At 42.8% G+C, this 1,499-nt stretch overlaps 1 protein-coding gene across 1 annotated transcript in view; it reads left to right on the plus strand.

The window, feature by feature from the left end:
* The first annotated feature begins 804 nt into the window (after positions 1-804).
* The window catches only part of timp2a (TIMP metallopeptidase inhibitor 2a), a 26,865-nt gene continuing 26,170 nt past the window's right edge, over positions 805-1,499 (plus strand). The window contains exon 1 of the mRNA XM_080748354.1: positions 805-1,350. Within this exon, the coding sequence (XP_080604480.1) occupies positions 1,224-1,350 (127 nt within the window). The 5' untranslated portion in view covers positions 805-1,223. The remainder of the gene's footprint in view (positions 1,351-1,499) is intronic.

Below are 1,499 nucleotides of genomic sequence, written 5' to 3' on the forward strand. Positions count from 1 at the left end.
CTTTTTGCCAGTGCTTCGTTATTCTGCCTGTAGTGGATTGTGGTTATTGTCACAGAACAGACAAATACACATTTCAATAAGATTATAGAATATTTTTTAAAGAATATCTACATGATAATAGACCTGTTGTTGATGTTATTTTTTTATTTGTAGAAGATCAAGAAGGTTTTATTTCTGATACAAACAGTAAAATGTTGTGGCGTGTTCCACAAAGACTGCAGGACAAATATAACAAGACTATATCGATAATGCTGGATGCAATAAATTAAGATTAACACAAAATGACGGAAATCATTGGACTTATAGATCTTTAACTCTTGAGAGCGTAAAATGAAACCAAATGGAACCATTGGGTTTCATTTCACGCTCTCAAGAGTTAAATAATGTTTAAACCTCTAGCATTACACAATTTTTTTTTGGAACGTTTTGCTTGCAATCAATCAATCAATCAATCAATCTCTCCTATCAATACAGCATGGAATAGGAATTGTTGCCAAAATCTTAATCTTACAACAAAATATTCCAAGTCTTCGGGTCTGAGAGGGTAAACCTCATCAAATGGTGGTCCGTGGCTCAAATGCCGAATAATAATGGACCTTGACATGAAAAAGATTGAAACCCACTGCCATATATTCATAGACTGTCTGCTGCTGACCCATTAAACAAAGCCACAGAAGAACCAACTGGCGTTTTAGCGCCCCCTGCCGGCCGCGTCCACTCCGACACCGAGACACCAGGATGGGAGGAGTCAGCTTTATTATAAAACCGCCTTGGTCCCAGAAAATAACAACAGACAGACAGTCCCGTTAGTTAGTTAGTTTCTACACCGCTGAGTGGTGGTCTGTGCAGGGAGGGAGTAGGTGACGGCTTTTCAACAGGCAAAAGAAAGACTACGTCATTTCGTCGCATCTTTTGAAGGTACGGACGTCATCCCGTCGTCCTGAAATAGCTCTTCTTTCATTTCTACGGCCGTGTAATAAACACCAGCTCCGACATAACGGAGCTGAGATCAGCTGTAAAATAAGCAGCGTTATTGTTGACATTGTACTGCCATAACCAGAGGGAGAGAGACATCCACGCACACTTGGACCCTGCTGAGAGAGCGAGAGACTGCTGCGACACATTTGAATCATCGTTTCCAGTTTCCACCAAGAAGAGGCTATAATTTTTTACAGGAGACTCGAATCGGGACGGGAAGAAGGTTGTTTGAAATAGAAAGAAAAATGCCGTTTTCGGTGCACATGCTGTGCACGGTGCTCCTGGTGCTCCTGTGGAGGGTGGAGGAGCTGACTGAAGCCTGCAGCTGCGCCCCCATCCACCCGCAACAGGCTTTCTGCAACGCAGATGTAGGTGAGTATTAAAACGAACGGTCCCGTTTTATTATTAGAGCGAAAATATAGCAGCAAGCAAGCTCCTACTGGAGGGGCTGCCTGGGAGGGCTGCTGTTTTCGGGTTGTGCGTGCGATGGATGGAGCATGCATTATGCTTTATTTATTATT

The sequence above is a fragment of the Nannobrachium achirus genome (assembly GCF_963921795.1).
Source record: "Nannobrachium achirus genome assembly, chromosome: 18".
In the NCBI taxonomy this organism is placed as follows: domain Eukaryota; kingdom Metazoa; phylum Chordata; class Actinopteri; order Myctophiformes; family Myctophidae; genus Nannobrachium; species Nannobrachium achirus.